At 55.3% G+C, this 17,183-nt stretch overlaps 1 protein-coding gene across 1 annotated transcript in view; it reads right to left on the bottom strand.

Annotated features, from left to right (window-relative positions):
• Positions 1 to 812: 812 nt before the first annotated feature.
• Positions 813 to 17,183, bottom strand: part of Abtb2 (ankyrin repeat and BTB domain containing 2) — a 156,067-nt gene continuing 139,696 nt past the window's right edge. Inside the window, exons 5-17 of the mRNA XM_041679023.1 lie at positions 16,166 to 16,331; positions 13,393 to 13,482; positions 12,681 to 12,782; positions 11,000 to 11,096; positions 10,478 to 10,613; positions 9,168 to 9,394; positions 8,223 to 8,401; positions 7,750 to 7,855; positions 7,456 to 7,558; positions 6,527 to 6,617; positions 3,291 to 3,359; positions 2,747 to 2,860; positions 813 to 1,997 (exon numbers count right to left, since the gene is read on the bottom strand). Of these exons, the coding sequence (XP_041534957.1) occupies positions 1,800 to 1,997; positions 2,747 to 2,860; positions 3,291 to 3,359; positions 6,527 to 6,617; positions 7,456 to 7,558; positions 7,750 to 7,855; positions 8,223 to 8,401; positions 9,168 to 9,394; positions 10,478 to 10,613; positions 11,000 to 11,096; positions 12,681 to 12,782; positions 13,393 to 13,482; positions 16,166 to 16,331 (1,678 nt within the window). The 3' untranslated portion in view covers positions 813 to 1,799. The remainder of the gene's footprint in view (positions 1,998 to 2,746; positions 2,861 to 3,290; positions 3,360 to 6,526; positions 6,618 to 7,455; positions 7,559 to 7,749; positions 7,856 to 8,222; positions 8,402 to 9,167; positions 9,395 to 10,477; positions 10,614 to 10,999; positions 11,097 to 12,680; positions 12,783 to 13,392; positions 13,483 to 16,165; positions 16,332 to 17,183) is intronic.

Genomic DNA, 17,183 nt, shown 5'->3' with positions numbered 1-17,183 from the left:
AGAGATTGAACCCCTCAATTAATCCTCCTATTGCCTCTGCAGAGAAACTAGTTAAGAGCCGGATTGTAAGCACACCCCCCTTTTTAGCTCAAACAGCTCCTGCAGGTGGAGTGGCCAGACAAACCTCTCCCGGTCCATCTTCGGGGTGGTACCGAGGACGGCATCTACTTTTGTGGCCCCCAGAGGGCGGTGTGGTGCACTGTTGAGCCGCAGACTGAGGCTCAAGCCACTGCCTGGCCTCCACTTGAGCAGAGCTAGGAACTGTGCCGTTCCTGGAGTCTCTGTCTTCTTCCAACTAGAGTTCCAGGACACTACTAAATGCTAGCCCTTGGGCTCAGTTCCCAGTGATCTTAAGAAGTGGGAGGATGGGTGGTATATTTAGCAAAGATTCCTAGCCCAGGCTGGCCTCGAACTTCCGCTCCTGCCCTTACACCAGGTGCTTCTCATCAGACCATGCAGTGTGGAGCTGGGACAAGTCCACAAGCACTTAAGTAGCTTCCTCATCTCATCTGCAGGGAGGGTTCTGGGGCCACAAGGTCAGAAAAGGCCACTGACGTATCTTCCCGGTCTCAGCTTTGTTCTCGCCCAATGGCACATACGAATTTTCATCTGCCTCATTTCCCAGCTGAAGAAATTGCCCATCTAAGGACAGTCAGACTGGCCGCTGGGTAGGTGGGTGGATGCTATGAGGTAGCTCTGTTGTGGGGTCTCTGCCCAGTGGCACAGACTTAGCTCCGGCTCCCCCATGGTCCACTGGGGCTCCTCTCCAGCTCAGAACTCTAGGCAGTCTTACCAGGAACAGATTTCACGGCCATTGTTAATGCGTGTTTATTGTTGATAAAACCATAGTCCATGTACAGTAAGTGACAACATTAAGGTATAGTTACAGTATCATACAATATTACAGCAATAAAATACCACTCATTCTTTTGTACATCCAGCACAAGCAGCGAGCTGAAAATATTTTCCAGGATTGCAAGCCCCAGGGGCTTCTGATGAATAAATAGTTTCTAAGGTAGCTGTTCTTGATGCTGTCCCAGCGTCTGTCCAGAAACAGGCCAGAGGATGGGAAGCCAAGACTGAGGGCAGGCGGGGAGGGGATGCCCCTTCTCTTCCACCAAGGCCCTGTCCTTCATGCCCAAGAGTCACAGATCCCAGTGAGAAGTGTGCTCTTGCGCCCCAGTCCTGAGTGAAAGGAGCCTTGCACTCGAGACCACGGGAGCACTGCTGCCCGAGCCTGCAGACACGAGAGCTAGGTGGGCGGTCGACAGCTGCCTCTTTCTTTGGCCGCTAGCTGTAGCCGCGAGAGCTGAAGTCCCTGCGTTCCTGTACTATACCCCATCACACCCTCAACTCAGACGCTCTGAGCTCAGACTCCAAGTTAGTAGTCTTACAGGGAGGGCCACTAGCGGCCCAGTCTTCACAGACAGGGGCCACCAGCCCTTTCAAAGGCACAGCTTGGGGGACAGGATTTGGAAAGCCTTTCCTCTGTGTGGCATTTAGGAAAACATCCCAGCCAGGCAGATGGGTCAACTTGCTGCTGAGCCACTGGAGGAGAGCGGACACAGGGTAGCCCTCAGGGTGCAAATGATGTCACACACCCTGCCAGTTACTGGTTGAGCAACAGTGAAGTGGGCTTTCTGCCCACCCAAGGATCAGTCAACACCACAGAGGGTTATCTGGGGAAGAGCAGGAAGCACCCTCGTGAGCCTCCCTCCTCTGGAGGTGCCAAGGGCAGCTGTGTTCGGCCTTAGCAGACCTTTGCACACCCACAGACAGCAGACACCCTCCACCCTGCCTCACACCCGGGAGGTGACGTAGACAGAATGCACTCGCTCGGCCAGGGTGCTCTGCAGGTCCTGCAGTGGGTCCAGGCCCTGGACTTTGCTGCTCCGGCCATAGATGAGCTGCCGAAAGGCGTCCTGCTCCAGCAACGCCTTCATGTGCTTGAGGAAGAAGCCCTCACAGAACAAGGCCAGCTCTGGGGCGTTGTGGATCTGTGGGTAGGGAGAGAATTGGGGCCCATGGTCTTTGTTTACCACCCCCAACTTCAGATGTCTCCTGCTTACAACAGGGCTCAGCCCTGACCTAGGGAGATGTCCCTGTCTGCCTCTGGAAGCCACCTTCCCTTCTGTGAGTATCTCTTGGGGGTGCCTGGTTCAAGTCTCAGTTGGTCACCAAGGCCTATCCTTTTCCTTACCTGTGTCACAGGGACACCTGTATTGGACAGCTCCTTTCCTAAGGGCAAGGACTGTGCACTCCCCAGCACAAGGCCACAGGTCATGGGCAGTGACCTAAAGCTGTGCTAATTCAACAAGTACCAAGTGTGGCTTTGAGTGTGGCCCTAAGCATGGGTGCTGAGGTCCCTCTCAGGCATTCTGGGACAGGGAGGATAAAACCCAAGGAATCACGGAGAGAGCCAGGTGACTGCAGGTGGACAATAAAAGCTGACTGAGGCCTGGGGACACCATCTGATAGAGACACAGGGCTGGCTAGTGTCGGGAAGTGCTCTGAGCCCCGGGGCAGGAAATGAATGGAGGATCTTGGGAGTCTTGTCAGGTCCACCATGGGCTGGCTTCTGTTGTTTGCACACAGCCTGAGTGCTGTCAGTGCCACCAGTGACCAGGGACTCTGGCTGGGGCTTTAACCAGCCCCTCTGCTGGCCTTCAAGTGGTCTGGCCACATGCATTTCCTAGCCTGTGCTGTGAAGCGTGGTGGGCAGTGGCTTGGTGTCCCCAGCCCTTACCTTGGCGTATTTGTAGGTGTTGACTGCGCTCTCCACACTAAGGGTCTGGGAGCACAGGATCTCACAGTGTCTCTGCAGGGCATCCAGCTGGAACAGGTTGGCAGCTGACAGCAGCTGGTCAGGGGATAAAAGCAGGACATGAAAGCTTTCTCCTAAGCCCCAGCACCCAGCCCTCCTGTCAGACTAGTCTGAGAAGAGATGGCGGCCTTGTGACGGTCCTGCTCTAGGCCATCTTGGTAGCTGGGGTGTGAGAGGTACAGGATGGGTGATAGATGTGGGCTACAGGTCAGGGTATTTGCCTACGTGAGCCTGAGCTACATGCCTGAGACGCAGGTGAACAGGAGGCTCAGCCATTGTCTGTTCCTCCTGGACTGAACCATCCAGCCGAGTGTACCCTTCTAACCACAGGCATGGCCAAGGAAGCTGGGCTTGAGGGTGTGCCCAATTTCTGGTCTCTAGTAAGTGCCCTTACTTCAGGTGATAATAGGTCCCCACGTGTATCTGAGGTCAGAGCTGAAGATCTGGAGGATTCTGGGCTGCATACCTGCAGGATGTCAGCAGTGGGGATCTCCATGGACTCTGTTCCTCCATAGTAGAGGTACTGCATCAGCATCTGCGGTGGAGGAAGAGGACCTGTGTAAACGCCACCCATGTGCTGCCAACTCTGACCCTCTAGCATCCTGACACGACAACGAGCCTGCCCCTTGAAAGCCCTGCAGCCCAGGAGGGAAGGTGACTTGTCTCAAGTCAGCCGGGGTTCTGATCCCCAGCAGGGTTTTCCTACACTCTTCCCCCCCCCCCCCCCCAGAATGCTCCTTGCTTCTTTTGTACAGAATTTCAATATGAGCCAGGTGTGCTGGTCCATGCCTATAATCCCAGCATTCAGGAAGCTCAGATGGGAGGATTGCTCAAGTTTGAGGCCCACCCTGAGCCACACATCACCAGGCCAGCCAGGGACACCCCATCTCAAAACAAAACAAAGGTATAAAATGGATTCTACATATGGCAGGCGTGTTGGTACAGGTCTGTAATTGAGCGCTGCAGGAGGATGGCAAGCTCAAGGCTAGTCTGGTCTACAGAGTGAGACTCTCAAAAGCCAAACGAGTCTGATTGGCGCTGAGGGGCCCGTGTACGGGGCCGACTGTCTAAGCAGACCACGTTTTGAGACCTTGGCAGATCGCCCCAAGAAAGAAAGTGCTCACTTTGCTGCCTGGCTGAGACCTACCTGGGGCTCTCAGGAAGTGGGTGCTGGGATTCCATGTGCAGGCCTAGGAGTGGGCAGCTACACTGAGTTCTGACGTTTATGTCACAAATACTGCCATTGCGCTGGAACCTGGGGAGGTTCCCAGTTGGAAAGAGGGAAACAGTTCTCTCTGGCTGGCTGAGGAAACAGCCCCAGCAAGGCGCTGGCAGGCGTGTGAGTAAACAAGGCTCCAGCAGGCACAGTCAGAGTCTGTCAGGCCCGGCCCTCAGGCTGGAGAGGCACCAGAGGGTCTGGGAGAAAGCCCGACAGCATGTGGGCAGCTCAGCCAGGTACTGGCAGGCTCCCATCGGCAAGCCAGGCTCCCACGGCTTCTGTAGCCCCAGCTGGAGCCTGCACAGCCACCACACAGTAGCTCATTAGTGTCTGTGCCCCGCGTGCCGTGTGTCTCCTCGGCCACCAGGACACAGTCTCAGACCTGGTATGCTCACTCAGTTGGGACAGAGGTGTATCAGCTCTTCCGGGATGTAGCCTAGCAACAAAGTGCTTGTCTAGCAAGCCGAAGGCCCTGGGTTTCTACCATACTACAAAAAGAAACATCTCCGTTTTTTATGCCACTGATAATGTTGGAGTGCATATATCAAAGTGCCTTTTATATGCGGGAGTATATAATTAAAGGTGGGCCCAGGGGAGCCATGGGGTAAGGCAGGTAGGAGTCAGGGGCCAGATCTCAATTATTGGCTCACACTGTATCAGGGCCCAGCAACGCATCCAGTGTTTCCAGGCCTCCAAAACCTTGGGCCTCCATGCTGACCAGCTCCTCCACAAGAGGAGCTGAGGGTTAACAGTTCCAAGGCCCATGTGTACCAGCGTGTTAGGCCCCTGTTCCCATTTGTCCTGGCACAGGTGCCCTTCCTCAGCCCCAAGGCCGAGCGCACACACATCTCCCTATCTCTCCACCAATCCCGCGGTTCTCCAGGACCTGCCTACACCTGAGCACAGCTCCCTCAGGTTTCAGTCATCTGCACTTCTGGACGACCTTGGCCAAACTAGCTTCTGGAGCTGTCCTTCCCCAGGGATGAGAGAGAAGGCCTCTAGCCGCAGGCCAGAAGCCCCAGGTCTCTCCTCGCTGCCTCCAGCCGCAGTCACTGACTCCCAGGTCCTGTCTGTTCTTCCCTCCACGTCCCACTGATTTCCCATCTAGTAGCTGAGCTTTCATCTAATTCCTCCTTTGCCTTAATGGCTGTCACTTTCCAGCTGTGCCACCCTGACCAGCTCTCCACCCGCTCTGACTCCCCACCTGCCAGGAGGGGAGTAGGTCTTGGGCTAGGCTCTGAGGCTTAAATGAGGAGCAGGTAAAATGCTTTGAACTATGTCTAATAAAGTGTCTGGTGAGCTAGCGAGATTGTTTGGTGGGGAAAGGTGCTTTGCTCCCACGCCTGACAACCGGAGTTGAAGGCCCAGGACTCACACAGCGGAAGAAGCGAAGCCCTGCATACAGTGGAGTGCCTTCCTGCTGCACCCCACAGGAAACAACTTAAAAGCCAGTGTCGGTGATCAGCGCCACCCTGCACTAGAGCTCCCTGGGTCTGGGACACTATGTGTCTGTCTGAGGTCTTGTCAACTAACTGCTGAGACCATAGCCTGGCTGTCACTTTTCCAGGAAGTAGACTGTCTATATTCGCTGACATCAGTCACAGCCCTATCTGGCTGTGGTGGCCCCATCCTCTTGAGTCCTCTGTCCCAGACTGGCTAGTGCAAAACCAGTGACTAAAGAGTAGGTTCAAGAACCAAGCAGTGCATTTTGGGAAGCTTTCTGAGAGTCTCACACTGTGGTCCACTCTGACCGCAGGCACATGAGCCTCCTGCTTCAGCCTCTGAGGGCTGAGGTTCTGAGTGTTTGTCACCATACCTGGCCTTCGGTATGGTGGCACAGTGGGCCAGCCATTTTAGATGGCCGCTCTCTGAATGAGGAGGTAGACGTTCTGGGATCTCTCCCATGAGCTCTTAATCTGCCCTGGGCAAGGCAGGACCAGCACTACCTACCTGATACCGCTGGGCCTCCGTGTGCTCATTGCCACGAAGGGGGTCAGAGCTAGAGGCCTGAGCACCGACGCCTCCAAACATACACATCTGGGGACCAGCAAGCCCCATTTTCTGGAAAGTACTTCTTAGCTGGGACCCCAACCCAATCTCCAGACCCTCCTCATATGCTGGAGTCCAAAGCCGGACTGGCTCCCCATGCTTTTCCTATCTGGCCAGCAGGACTGGCATGGATTCTTGGGGAGGGGGCAGCCTGCACCTTCACTACCTAACGGCCCAGGTCACTGCATTCCCAGTAGGCTTCAGCAGCTCACTACAGAAAGAGGGCCTACACGCCGCAGGGCAGCATGTGTTCATCCTTTACGTCTGTGTGCAGGCTGCCTGGCCTCCCAGTGGGTTAGTTAGGCTCGGGAAGACTGGGGGATCCCTGATTTGATAATCACACAGGCCTAGAGGACAGAGCGGCCAGACGGACAGGCCCAGGATGGGCTGCACAGAGGACTTCCAGTCTGAGTGCAGCCCTGAGGCCCACGTACCTGGAAGATGTGGTACTTGATGTCGCTGATCTCAATCGTCTTGCTGCTGTCCCCGTCTTGCTCTGATTTGTTGGTCATTAAGGTCTTGAACCTGGAACAAGGAGACCGGGTGGGGCTTGAACATGGGATCCATTGCTGTGCCAACAGCACGTTCACTGGAGCAGCTTCTGGGAGCTGGAACGCTAAAAATGACCGTCCTGTTCCTAAACTAATGTTTGGCAGGTGACAGTTTATATCATCCCACATGGACAGCTGGGGCCAGCTCTGTTCTGTCCCTACCACCGCTCCCCACACAGTGGCCTGAAGCCTGTGGTGAGTGCTGGCTCTTCATTCCGAATACTTCTGTGTTCTGACAGATAGCTGCAGTAACCCAGCAGAAAGCAGCCCTTGGAACTCCCTCTGCGTGCTGGACTCTGCTCCTGCTGCACATGGCCAGTCCACAGTGCACTCCAGAGGCTGGAGGGAGCTCTGTTACCATAGGGCAGAGACTATCATGTTCCCTTGGTCCCTTTTCTCCAGTACTCCTGTCGCCTGGTGTAGCTCTTCTACAGTAGATGGAACAAGGGTTGGAAGTGAAACAGTTCTGAGGAAGCCCCTGAAACCTAAAAAATTCACATCGTCTCCCTAAGTTTATACAGGCGGGCAGCAATGATTCCTGGGAAGAAGAGACTGGGCAAGTCAGGCCAGGAACTTTGGAGATGCAGCTTCCATGCTGGGGTTGACTCTGGGGCATCATGTTCCTGTGAGTACCACCACCGCCCCTCATCTCACTCAAACACACACACAAGACCCCCCCCCCCCCGTTCTCTAAGCTAGACTTAGGAGGAACCATCCATTGGCGTGCTCCCCGGGAGGACTCCCGACACACCTCAATGCTGCAAGAACTGCACTGTGCCCCTGGGGCCGGCGCTGCCACCCAGGCTGCCTACCTGTTAGATGCTGTCACCAAAAGGACTTTGTGTGCATAAAACAGCTTTCCTTCCACTAGGAAGGTGACATCTGACATCTCCTTGTTGTTCAGAAAGTGAGGATCTGTGGGTGGGAAGACAGAGGGAGTGGCAGGGTGTCCGTCTCCAGGGTTTCTAAGAGGGCTGGGGGTGGACATAGGGCACAAAGCAAGGACTAGAGAAACTGAGGCTCGGGCCTTGGCCCTTAGACACAGGAAAGGAGGCAAGCGCGATGGGGAGGAAGCGGGGACAAGCCCGAGGGGGATGGGCCCGCACCTAGCCTGGCTGGCAGGGTCTTCCGGATCTCTGGGATACTGGGAATGGGGCTGCTGCCGTAGCAGTGTGTGAAGATGGCGGCCAGCTGCTGAAGGACGGAGTCGTTCTGCGGGGAGAGGGGAGGACTGTCAGCACATACATGTGGCTGCCGGTGGCTGGAGTTACAATCAGGCTCCTTTCAGAACCCGGGCCAGGATCAGAGCAGCCGCTGCTGTTTGCTCCTGCTGGATCTGACTTGGCCAGAACGGACCGCCACTTCATCTGTGATGTCCCAAATGGCTGTCTTGGCCGGGCTCCAGCCTGGACTGCCATGGCCTCTGCCCTCTGGCAGTCATGCAGTGTGACTCTGGGTGTCGGGGAGGTGTTTGTCCATGAGCCTGGGGCTGTCCATGTGGGGGAGGGTCTGTGCATGTAAATTTGATACGACAGCCCTGGGACCTGGAACACGGGTCGGGCAGTGGGGCCCCACTCACTTTGCTGGTCTTGAGGATGTCAAACATGAGCTGGAAGCCTTCTGTCACCAGCTCCTCGTTGTACTCCTCCTCCTTGATGGAGCTGAAGTCCCTCAGGAGGCCCTGCACCACCGAGTACCGGGACTGTGAGAAAGAGGTCCGCAGGGACTCTATCCAGATATGCAGCTTCCAGGGGACACCTGGCCGGAGGGAGAGAGGGCAGCCGTCATCCCCTCCCAGTAAAGCACAGCGTGTAGACCACACCTTTTCCAGGGTGGGCTCTACCTCCAAGCCCCACGGCATTGGCACCCTTGCCCAGCTGAGTGCTGCAAGCCCCTGCGCTGAGCTTTGTGGATAAAGCTGGATTTCCTGTCATCAGGCCCAGCTGGTGGGGCACGGAAGCTTTGGCTTTTTTTCATCAGATGACATGGAGGAGGGGCTTCAGCCAAGCTCAGGGCCTACTGCTTGTTGGCCCCGAGAATTTATTTGCTGAGAAGAACCTGTTCGGGAAGGGTGACCCAGAAAATATGCAGGGCACTCGAGCAGCAACAAAAGTAATTTTGTGGTTGGGGTCACCACAACATGAGGAGCTGTATTAAAGGGCCACAGCATTAGGAGGGCAGAGAGGCACCACTCTAGGGGTTGGCCTTTGGCCCCATGATAACACGGCCATGCCTTGTGCTCTAGCTGACATCTTGTTCTTACACAGAGGTGGGAAGGGAGACTCGGGGAGATCATGTGGTGTACAGCTAACAGGATCTGGTTCAAGTCCATCCAGCTGACTAGCCTCCCCGGAGAACACAGAGCCCCCAGGCTCAGATCCCAGGGTTAAGAGCCGGCTGAGCAAGCAAGACACCGAGATCTTTGTAATCTTCAGGGTCCTGTAAGGACTCCTGGTGGTCCATCAGAGAGGAGGGCAGTGGGCCCACGAGCAGCGGAGTGACTGTCCCATGTGCACAGCCTTACCCAGTGCTCTCAGCTCCATGGTGATGTCCACGTAGCCATGCTCAGCGCTGTAGTACATGGCTTCCTGCAGCGCCTTTGTGCGGGTGCGGCTCAGCCTCACGGGCCCCTCACTGCTGCCCTGGCTCGACGTGTCACTTTCTTCCACACCCTCAGCCAGGATCTCTTCGAGGGACAGCACATCTGCTTTAGCCTGCTGCGGCTGAGTCAGAAGTTTCCGTAAGACGTTCCTGGAAGCCAAGAGGTATCAAGATGAGCCCCAAGGTCCCCAAGATGGATACACAGTGCCCACCTGAGCTATGGTCTAGAGCCCTGTGGCTACGATGGGTTACTTCAGGGCAGCTGAGGGCTCTCAGCATTCCCCAGCCCCAGAAGTGATGGGGGTCAGAACCCCATCTTTTTTCTGTCCTGGTATGACTGGAGTCAGCTTTGCACTTGGCTGTATGGTCTCAGGCTGTACTACCTCTCTGAGCCCTGGTTGCCTTGCCACCTTAAGACAGGGCACCAGGGTGATCCTCTCCTGGAGCTGGTGCCAGTCTGATGCAAAGGCAGCAGATGCACCATGAGATGCACACGGAGCACGGCACAGCAGCCGCTCCTCAGCAGCCACCTCACAATGAGCAAGTCTGCCAGCCCCTGCTGCATTCTTCCAGTACGTTAGTCGGGAGGGTCCGGGGTCTGGAAAAAGGTGCGGGGGCCAGCATTGCAGGGTAGGGCATGGCAGGGGCACATGTCTGGTGGTGGTAAGTCACCCTAACTTGCACATTGGCACCTTGCCCGTCGGTCTTCCTTTCCTGTTTCCTTCCCTGTCTTCTAGTAACCTCTTCTCTTGTTCCCCTCTGTGCTCCATCCCCAATACTGTCTAATGGCTCTGGTTTCAGTCACAAGGCCAGACAGGTCTGCCATCTGTTCCAGGAGCTACCAGCAGCCTCTTCAGGGCTGGCCCATGCTCTGAATGGAAACCCTGGGGTGTTCTAGAAGCACCACAGGCACTAGAAAAACAGCATCACCTTCACAGAGGTGTGGTCCTAGGTGGCCCTGGCAGCTACAGGACTAACTGTTCTGCTAAAAAAGGAATGGGCTGCCCCAACATGGGAGGTGCAGGTCCCAGTCAGTGCCCATGTATCAGGGCCCAGCAACTCATCCAGTGGTTCCAGGCCTCCAAAGCCTTGGGCCTCCATGCTGTCCAAGAACCTTCGTCATCCTGGTTGACATGCACTTGAGCCCTGGCTCCGCTGCAGCCTCTGGAAGCCCAGGCTCCTGAGAGCACATCTCAGTGCTCCTGGTTAGGGCGGGCACCCCACAGTTTGTACCTGTGGCCATGGGCGGCCGAGTGGCTGAAGCAGTTCATATCCTCGTGGAGAGAAGAGGCCATGCCATTGGCTTCCAGCATGCTGAGGAGGGGGTCAGCGCCCCGGCTCAGTAGCAAGCTGACCAGCTCATAGTTCCCTGAAAGACAGGCGGCAGCGAAAAGTTTGATGGGATAGCATCTGAGTAGGGCAACCAAGATGGGGCAGACAGGGTCTCCAAGATCTGGTCCTCGGAATACGTGGTGATGGTGGGGGCACAGTCACAAACGGGGGTGATAATGATGCAAGGGTGAGGTATGAGAAGGTGACTGTGTCCCTACCACAGGCCCTGCCTAGGGCCTCAGGAGAGGAGGGCTCCCTGCTCTACTGGACCCTGTGCTCAGCAAGAACCCCCTCCCAGTAGCCTAGAAGGAGCGATCTTAAGGGTTCTCAAAGGTAGCATGTAACTCAGTGACCAGCCAGGGTGACAAGGCCAGAACATCATAGAGATGTGAGAACCTGTTGATCAGGGAGCAGTGGACCTACCAGCTGCAGAGGCCAGCTGCAGGGGCGTCTCGGCATAGCTGTCTTCCCCTCCGTTCACTGCTGAGCCCTCCACGTTAGCACCAGCATCCAGCAGCAGCTGTCCGGGACAGGAGAAGGCACTAATGAGCACAACGGGGTGCCTGGGGAAGGGTGGGGTGCTCTAGGGGGCAGGACCTGCAAGTCTCCAGACATGCGACCAAGAAATGGCTCACACTGGAGTCTTGGGATGCCTGGTCACCCTCGGGGAGCTAGCGCCGTCTCCACGCATGAGGCCATGCACCAAAGCCCCTTAACTGTGACGACCTGCAGCTATGCTTTCTCTTTGCAAATCTTTCCCATCAATCAGCTTCAGGGACCTTCTGGAGGACAGGCAAGTGTCACCTGACATCCCTGGAGGGAAATGAGGTCCTGAACAGTAGCAGGTATAAAAAGCATGGGGTTACAGCACTGGCCACTGACTAGAGAGGCTTGAGCCCTTGTCTTCCCTATCTACTGAGTGGGGAAGAGGACTGCCTGGCAGCATTCCTGACATTAAATGATATGATGTCCAACCCACTGAGGGCTCATAACCAGCAGCATTTGGGCTCCTCCCTGGAGAGGTTCAGCAGCTACTCAGGCTGGCAAGGGGTGGGGGAGGAGCAGAATGTCACAGTGCAAGTGGCCTCATTCTAGCAAGGCCAACTTTGCCAGGGGTCAGGGGAGGTAGGGTTATCTGTTCCCTAAGGGTCTGCCTTAGGGCAGGGGTGTTGTCTGCATTCTGCTTGCTTCAGACACTCCCAGGCTCCTGGAGACACACACCTCAAGTCTCTGATCACCCCTCCCTGGCAACCAGATTCCAGGAGCCCAGGTGAGCTCCACGCTCCCCTGTAGGGCGTGGGGCACAGGGACGGCCTGTATCTGCTGGAGACTGGTCCGTCAGAAACCAGATATGCCCGCTGCTGGGGCATGGCAGTGGGGGTGGAGACCTGCCTGCTGGATGAAACTGGGCACCAGGCCAATCCAGGGCACAGCCCACAGCCTGGACTGAGGCCGCAGCTCTGGGAAGGTGGCGACTACAAAGACTGGGTACAGTAGCCAACTGGTCAACAACCACCTACAGAGTGTTGGCTGCATGCCAGGCTGTGCTGCCTACTGCAGGTGAGCTGACTGGGTTACCCACAGAGACTTTGCATTCTGGAAGAGGAGGAGGGGGTGGTGCCCACCCAGGGGCAGCTCTGTGAAGTCCTGCAGACATTACTGACCAGAAGTCCTGTGAACTGTCTCATCACTGGTACCTCCTTCTAAACTATCACCTTACTGTGATGCCAGCCTTAGCAGCCAAAGCAAGACGGGCAACACTGAGGCTTGACAGACACATGAGTTGTGCCATCTGTCCTTTCTCAGGAACTGGGAACTGGGGGGGGGGGGACAGGACTGAAGGACACCAAGATGCAGAGCCAGCTCTGAGGGAAGAGCCTGTGGCCAGGAGAGGGTTGGAGGTGTGAGATGGAGAAGGCCAAATTCCAGGTCTTTTTAGGACTACCTGGGAAAGACACTGCTTGAGCCCGGATCTCCTCTTTTTACAGGTGAGCTTTATCGGGCAGGTGGACCCTGGCTGCAGCAGTGTCTCTGGCCAGGGCTAAGCCTGGGGCCCAGCCCAGCTGGTGAGCTGTGGCACATGCCGCCCCTCCTAGGAGCTCACCTGCACTACAGAGATGTGCCCATGCAGCACTGCAAACGTCAGGGAGGTCCAGTGCCTGCTGTCCGGGTGGATGGAGGGGTGCCTGGGAGAGTTGTTCGGAACCTGAAAAATACACCAGATCATCACTGTTTCCTGGACAGGTGACACGCCAGAGCAGACGACACAGGATGCCAGCGTGGTGAAATTAACAGAAGTGCAGCTACGTTTGCCTGGTAATGTCTGCTGAGAGCACTGGCGTGGACAAGGTTCAAAGGAAAAGGCTGGGTGTCCATCTGGTGATGTAGACCGTCGGCAGAAGAAGACAGAAGGGGAACACTGTATGCATTGGAAGGATCAGAGACAGGGACAGCCAGGGATTAGCCTCGTGATAGAGGACAAGGGCTATGAGAATGGAATTATGGCCATTCCCTCTACTCAAACTTCAGCCCAAACCCAGAGGACTGCCATCTCTCTTCTCTTGGCCTGTTTTTAAAACAGGGTTTCCTGTGTACCACAGGATGGCCTCAAACTTGGGATCTTCCTCCATAGTTACCGAGTGCTGGGATTACAGGCATGTGCACCATGCGCGGTTCTTTTCTGTGGTCTTTGTGCACATGTCTAGTCTAACGACACACACTGCTGAGTACGTGTAAAATACCACACCAAGCCCAGCTGCTAGAGATATTGGCGTGGCCTCTCACTGGGTGGGTCTGGGGCAAGAGTTTCTTTTTACCTGTATATCTAAGTTGGCCCCAGCATCAATTAGCATCTGGACCATGGCTTCATCCCCAGCAGCACAGGCATACATCAGCGGCGTCATACCCTATGAATCAAAGGTGGATGCTAAATCCCCAGAGACAGAACACACATCACATATCCCCTCAGGTCTCTGCCCAGATGCTCCCAGGGCCAAGGACACTGGAAGGCGAGGCAGGGGGCATTTCCACAAGCATCATGGACAGCATAGGGGTGAACTATATGGCCACATAGCAGGCACTGCAGCCAGATTCCAGGGCCAACGTTTTCTTCTCTCTGCTTCTGTGTCCTCATCTCAGAGTGAAGAAATAGCGTGTACCCCGGGTAGTTGCAGAAGGGTCTCAGCACACACACAGTGCTCAGTACGTACGGAGTAGGCTTGCAACCCTAAGTGAGGGCTAACTAATAGTGTAACTGCACACAAGAGCCCATCACGGGCCAGCGCCTGGACTCCCTGCAGGAAGCGGCTCCACTCGGCAGCATCTCATTCAATCACTGTGCTATTCCTATTGGGGGCTTCTACTGCTGTCCTCATGGTATGCAAGAGGGGCAGAAAGGGGGAGCTAACTGTCCAAGGTCCTGTAACAAACAGGACGTGGGACCTGGATCAGAACCCAGGCCTACATGAACTGCTAAAGCTTGTGCTCAGCGGTGTCTCTGTGGAGATGCGCTTGATCACATCTTGTGCCAAAGAGCAGTCTGGAGTGTACCGCGAGCTGTGTCCATTAGCTCACTGCATCTATGTGGGCAGTTAGTGGAGCTGGGAGTCAGATGGCAAAGGCAGTGGTGGAAAGTGCATTCCACAGCTGGATCCTGGCAAGCCTTTCTCTGGTGCTCTGTGATATTATTAGGTTATTTGTGTGGAGGGAAGATCTTCTTAGCTCATAAATCCTTGTCTAGTTCCTGGAGATAAGGAAATGGCTTGAGATAATCCTGGGGCCAGTGGCCTGTTTAGCTATGCATCTGTCTCTAAACGCCAAGGCTCGGGGAGCGACAGTGCCGGGCATCTACAAAAAAGACTGCGGCAGCGTAACGGGAATTTGGCTTTGTTCCATACTCACACACACACACCAGGTACACAATGGCTTTGTCTCCACATGTCTGTACAAATGCAGAGCATAAAGCAGGCCAAAGGCTGGAGAAGAGCAACCGTTTTGGGGGCTGTTACTACCCTCACTCGGGCACACAGGGAGCTGAGAGAGCAGATTTCAGGGCTAATCGCCACCGCTTTGACAGCAATGCAACAGCAGTGCTAATCATACTGAAAGAACCACAGTGAAGGTTTACTAACGCTGAGGGTGCCGGACAGAAAGTTCTCCCAACTGTTCTGCACAGAGGCCCTGCTACTCCACCTGAGAGGTGAGGAAAGCCAGGCAGGGTGGCAGGGTAACACGGTAGACCAAAGGCGCCTGCAATCTAAAGCTTAAGTGCCTGGGCATCAATGCTGCGCTCCCTGAGGAAGTGGGCATCAGGAAGAAGGTTCGTGCAGAGGCCTTGCATCTGCGCCTTTGTGGGACTAGCCACAGCCTAACACTGAGCGCTGACACTCCTCCCTCTGCGGCTCCTCAGTCCCAGCCCGACCACCTTTGCTTACAATCGCTTCCCTGGGTCTGACTTCCCTGTTTCTCCTGAGGCACCAACCCTGCCTTCCCTTCAGGCTCAGGTTCAGCTCCACACAGCGCTCCAGGCCTCAGGCCTCAGCTGCTGCTCAAGCCTGTGCCACACTGTCGTTTCATCTGAGGCCAGGACTTGAACCGCCATAGTAACCAGACTGTCCCCGGGCTTCTGGATGGGCTTCCAGGCCACGCGGTGCCAGCTGGAGCAGAATAACTGATGCCCGTAGTGGGCACGAGCTGGAGGCAGACTCCTTAGGATGGTGGTTCACAACCTTAGTTCCTCACGTTGTGCTGACCCCGCACATAAAATGATTTTGTTGCTACTTCATAACTGCAGTTTTGCTCCTGTTATGAATTGTAATGTAAATGTCTGAACCAGTGCCCTGGGGGTCGTGACCCAAGGCTGAGAGCCACCGCTTTAGAAAGTCTTTAGCTGTCCCTTCTGGAACTCAGAGCTCACTCCCCGTACTTCCTGCCCTTTCTCCTTATTTTGCTCTTTGGTACTTCTCACCAGTGTGTTCTTTATTTATGTTTGCCACCCCTCCCTTCTCTTCTCTCCTTTGGTGACGCAGCTCAGCAGTAGGGTAGGAAAATATCTTACTACTGAGCCACATCCTCAGCCTTCAGTAGTCCAGACTGGCCTTGAATTCACTCCATATCCTAAACTGGCCTTGAACTCGTGACCACCCTGCTACAGCTTGCGGAGTGCTGGGACTCCAGTCGTACCATCACCCCGGCTTATATGCTTGCTTCTTACTCTCCCGCCAGTGTCACCCATGAAGACGAGATTTCTCTGGGGCTACTGAGTGGCCAGCGCACACACTCCCATTCGCATGCCAGAGATTACGGCTTGCTACCGAGCTGCTTCCCCCGGACCCTTGCTCAGCTCTGCCTCCTCTAGGATAGCTGATTTGCTAGCCCTCCAGCCAGTGAAACAGAATCCATCCACACTACACCACGGTTGTCTGGGAGGGATGGGGGTGCCCAGGCTAGCCTTCTGTCAGGAGCTTGAAGCTCGGAGCTGAGTCTCAGTCGGCTTCAGAATGCAGGGACTATGACTGCTTCTCCCACCCTAGCAACCGTCAGTTCAGAGGCGGCCTCCAAGCCTACCCTAGAGGGGTTCACAGAAGGTACCTGGTCATCCATTGTGTTCACCCCATCCGGACCCAGGGCCTCGATGGCCTGGCTGATGAGGTCTGTTCTCCCACAGTTGAGCATGCGGAAGCCCAGGTCCTGGTTGAATCTTTCAGTAGCAGCGCGAGCGTCCAGCCTCCGGAAGGAACTGAAGCAGCATTCGGGTCTGCCCAGGAGAGACCAGGAGGTGTGTCAGGAGCGCCGTGACACGAGGCCCAGCCGGGCCTGGTGGGCATGGGTGGGAGGACTGGTCACCATGATTAGCCTTGCTCTGTTCTTGCCGCAGAGCAGTGGTTCTCAACCTTTCCAATGCTGTGACCCTTCCACACGGTTCTCCAGGTTGTGGTCACCCTAACCATAAAATTATTTTCACTGCTACTTTGTAATAATTTTGCTACTGTTCTGAATTGTAAATATTCTTTTGGAGACAGAGGCTTGTCAACAGGGTCATGACCCAGAGGTTGAGAACCACTGTCCTGGAGCATGCAAACCTTGGTTTCCCTATACATAGCTTAAGACAGTGGACTGAGTACCTGAGACCTGTCAACTGCCAGGAAACAAACTCTCGGGTCAAAATAACCCATTAAGGGACTCGACCCCCTGAGCCTCCCCCACCCCCAGGAGGAGGAAGTTCATCCTGGGCCAGTGCCTGAGCACTTGGCCGCCGCGTGGTGCTTACACAAAGCAGGGTAACCTTTGGCCCATGAAGTGGGCATTGTGGCCAAGGTCTAGCTTTTCCCTGTGTCTCTTCAGGTTGCTTAGTAAGACCCCCAACACAAACACAAGACAGGAAAAGGCTTAGAATCCCACGAACAATCAACCCAGCCTACTAAGGATCATCACGCATACAACCTGTATCTACACAGGGCACACAGTCATCTAAAAGCTCCTACCCAGGTCCTTTAATTAGGTCAACGTGTGTAAAATTCATGTCTAGAGCATGGTTTGGACACAGTCAGACAGCAGAAGTGCAAGTCACTTTTCAGGTGAAGGATGGCCATCAGGAGCTCCCCAAGAG

The sequence above is a fragment of the Microtus oregoni genome, unplaced genomic scaffold (assembly GCF_018167655.1).
Source record: "Microtus oregoni isolate MIOR12 unplaced genomic scaffold, Mior012 000031F_ref0000149, whole genome shotgun sequence".
In the NCBI taxonomy this organism is placed as follows: Eukaryota; Metazoa; Chordata; class Mammalia; order Rodentia; family Cricetidae; genus Microtus; species Microtus oregoni.
The sequence above is the reverse complement of the archived record's forward strand: the minus strand, read 5'-3'. Positions and strand labels throughout refer to the sequence as shown.